This window comes from Bison bison, unplaced genomic scaffold, assembly GCF_000754665.1.
Source record: "Bison bison bison isolate TAMUID 2011002044 unplaced genomic scaffold, Bison_UMD1.0 scf7180017864495, whole genome shotgun sequence".
Lineage (NCBI taxonomy): Eukaryota > Metazoa > Chordata > Mammalia > Artiodactyla > Bovidae > Bison > Bison bison.
In genome coordinates, this window is record NW_011495054.1 from 13,359,895 (window position 1) to 13,363,119 (window position 3,225).

General features: G+C 54.9%; 1 protein-coding gene across 4 annotated transcripts in view; it reads right to left on the minus strand.

Annotated features, from left to right (window-relative positions):
* Positions 1 to 1,662: 1,662 nt before the first annotated feature.
* The window catches only part of PATZ1 (POZ (BTB) and AT hook containing zinc finger 1), an 18,153-nt gene continuing 16,590 nt past the window's right edge, over positions 1,663 to 3,225 (minus strand). For 2 of the 4 annotated variants that reach the window (XM_010828794.1, XM_010828793.1), the window contains one exon: positions 1,663 to 3,181. In XM_010828794.1, coding sequence (XP_010827096.1) covers positions 2,763 to 3,181 — 419 coding nt within the window. In that variant the 3' untranslated portion in view covers positions 1,663 to 2,762. The remainder of the gene's footprint in view (positions 3,182 to 3,225) is intronic. The other 2 variants (XM_010828795.1, XM_010828796.1) reach the window with 2 other exon arrangements.

Sequence of the window (3,225 nt, forward strand, 5' to 3'; positions counted from 1 at the left end):
TGCAGTCCATGGGGTCCCAAAAGAGCAGGACATGGCCTGGTGACTAACCAACAAGGGGACCCGGGAGCTGAGGGGGTCAGTCTCGAGATGAAGAGTGCCCTCACTGTCTCGGGCACTCCTGGCGCTGACCCTGACTTCCTCTGCAGCCTTTTTCCGGTGCAGGCCCTTGTCGTGGGAGCCTGGTGGGGAAGAGAGGCAGCTCTGTGCCAGGTATGGCCATGTGCAGAGGTACTGCCACTGGAGCTGGGGCCAGAGGCCCTGGAGTCAGAGGACAGAACCGAGTGTGAATCCTGCCGGCGCCCCTTCCCATGTGATGGGGCGCGGGCGTGCTGGGGGCAGGGCAGCGGTGCCTCCACCTCTCAGCCCATCTGCTCACCTGCAGGAGGGGGAGTAATGGGCCCCACCTCACAGGCTGTGCTGAGAATTAGGCCCAGGGTTCAGCTCAGGCTCCCTCCCAGCCTTGTCCTTCCTCTGACACTCACCCCAAAGGGCCCAAAGCCTGCATCACACACTCCACAGAGCCCAGCCACTTACCCCAAATTTCATGTAGATGCTTCGGGCTTTTAAAGAAAATCCAGCTATGGGAGGTGGGGGCAAAATAGATGAAGGGGATTAAGAGGTACAAACCTCCAGGTATAAAACAAGCCACAAAGAATGTAATATACATAGTAAAGAACACAGTCAATAATGTTATAACTTTGTATGGGGATAGGTGGTTACTGCACTTATCCTGGTGATTGTTTCATGATACACAGATTGCTATGCGCTACACCCAAAACTCTCATCACGCATGTCAACTCTATTTCCATTAAAAAAGAAAAAAAAAAAAAAAATCCAGTCTTTACCTTTAAGCCAGAACAATGTAATTACTGATATTAACGTGGGTCTAAATCACTTTGTGCCTCGTTTACTTCTGGTCTGTGTCTATTTCCCTCCCATCGTTACACTTTTCCTTTCCACCTGCTTGGAGGTGAGATGCTGTTTCTGAGTTCTGGGACTTCCCTCTTCCCTGGGGTTCCTCAGGATGTCCGGGGTTCCATCCGTCCTCCTGTCCCTTTGTGCGCTGCCTTTTTAACACGTTGTTATTTACTTTTGGCCGCGCTGGGCCTTCATTGCTGCACAGGCTTTCTCTAGCTGTGGAGAGCGGGGGCTGCCCTCTAGTTGCAGCGCACAGGCTTCTCATCACAGCGGCTCCTCTTGTGGAGCCCGGGAGCTAGGGTGCGGCCTTGGTGATTGCAGCTTACGGCTCAGGATGAGCGATTGCGGCGCTTGGGCTCAGCTGCTCCCCAGCACGTGGCATCCACCTCTCACGGGCCTGGGGCGCGCACCTGCTCCCCTGCTGTCACTACTCCTACCTTGGATGTTTATCTGGACTCTATGGTTAAGTCTGCTTACTGGTTACCCGTCTCTCTCCCTTCAAGCTCCATGAGTGTATCCTGGGCACCACGGTGACCTCAGGGTCTGGGGCAGAGAGCAGTGAAGACAAAGGGGAGAGGGTGGGTGGACGCTGGCAGCCCAGTCTGCAGGGAAGCACCCACCTGTCGGTCCCAGTGGAAGAGAGGCCTCCCGGGACCGCACACGGGTGCAGGGGCTCAGATGCCCATCCCCCAGTCCCAGAGACCCTCATAGCTGAAAAAAACAGAGTCAGGACAGCAGGCAGAGTAATGTAATGTACTAATGTTTTTAATACAGTCTGATCAGGTCAGTTCACGTCACAGGGTTGACCCGGGCTTGCTCCCGTGCGATACAACCACGGTGCATGATGTCCACCCTCGCTCGTTCTGCCTCCCTCCAACAGCACAGAGAGCCCCGCCCGCCCTGACCAGACTGGCATTTTTAAAATTTTGCATAAAACTATTTCTTCCATAGACTTCAAACAATCAACTAGCCAAGTTAATTATGGTACATCTAAACAAAGTTTTAATCCTAACCCTAAAGTGTGACTGCGGTTTACAAAGAGCTCTGTATCACCTGGGATAGCTTTCAGTAGCAATTCACTACGACTGGTCCTAAAAAATAATAATAATAATAATAATAATTAGAGAATTAAAACCCAACAGCAAGTTGAATGGTTAAAAAATCACAGAAGAACTGGAATTTGGGGTTGGAGTGTCCTCAATGCTAAGCCTGTCCTAGTGGCAGAATGCTAGCCTTCAGGTAGGGCTCAGAGAAAGGGTGGGGGCCCTCCAGGTCAAATGTCAAGCTCAGAGGGGCTCTCAGAGGGCACTGCCCCCACGGTCCACGGGACGCTGCTGCGGGCTTCCAGCTTCCTTAAAAACAGTTGGGCATCAGCTGTGTGTAAGTGGGTAGAGACCCTACTGTGGCTTCTGTGGAGGGATATGAGAAGGGGGGATGAGGGGTCGGAGAAGGAGAGCAGGGGACTGGACTCTCCGAGGTCCCAGGACGCTGTCAGGTGTGGGGGTGGGACTGGGGCCACTGAGAATGACGAGCACCGGGGGCTGCCCGTTGGAGAAACCGGCCCTGGCCTCCCCGGGAAGCCCGCGTGTAGTGTTTTTTGCCCTCATCCCATACCGGGTCTTGTAGGTTATTTCTGCCGAGTATCAGATGAGAATCTATTTCTAAAGACCATTGGGGGATGGGTGGGGGGTGGGGGCGACAGGGCTGGAGCGGGGGTAGTTAAAAACGAATAAAAATCTTCTCAGCTACAGAACCCAAAGACACAACTTCCCTCCGCATTCACAGCATTTCCCAGCCGTCCCCAGCGGCTGTCTCCGCAGGGACGCAGCGTCTGTCTGGCTGCCTCACTTGCCCTCGGGCCCCAGGGGCTGCTGGTCGACCTCGGGGTCGACCAGAGACGAGGCGAATGCGGACTGAACGATCTGAAACCCGAAGGACTCGAGGAGAGACATGTTCTGCTGGGGAGAGAAAGGCGAGCCGAGGGCGGGGCCCAAGTCCCCCAGGGGGCCCCCGAGGGCGCGGACGTGCACCTTCTGGATGTGTTTGTTCAAGTAGGACTTGGAGCGGAAGAAGCTCCCGCACTCGGGGCAGGGGTACTTCTTCTCGCCGTCAGACTCCATTTTGTTTTTGGGGACCGCCATGTCGCAGGAGAAGGAGCCGTTGGTACTCTGTTTCTCGGGCGTCTTCAGGTCGCTGGCGTCCGAGAGGTCACCGTAGGAGTCGGAGCTCTCAATCGGATCCTGATGCGAGCATTTCTGGCCTTCTAGGAGGAAACAGAACACAGAGGGGCGGGTGAGGCCGGGCTCT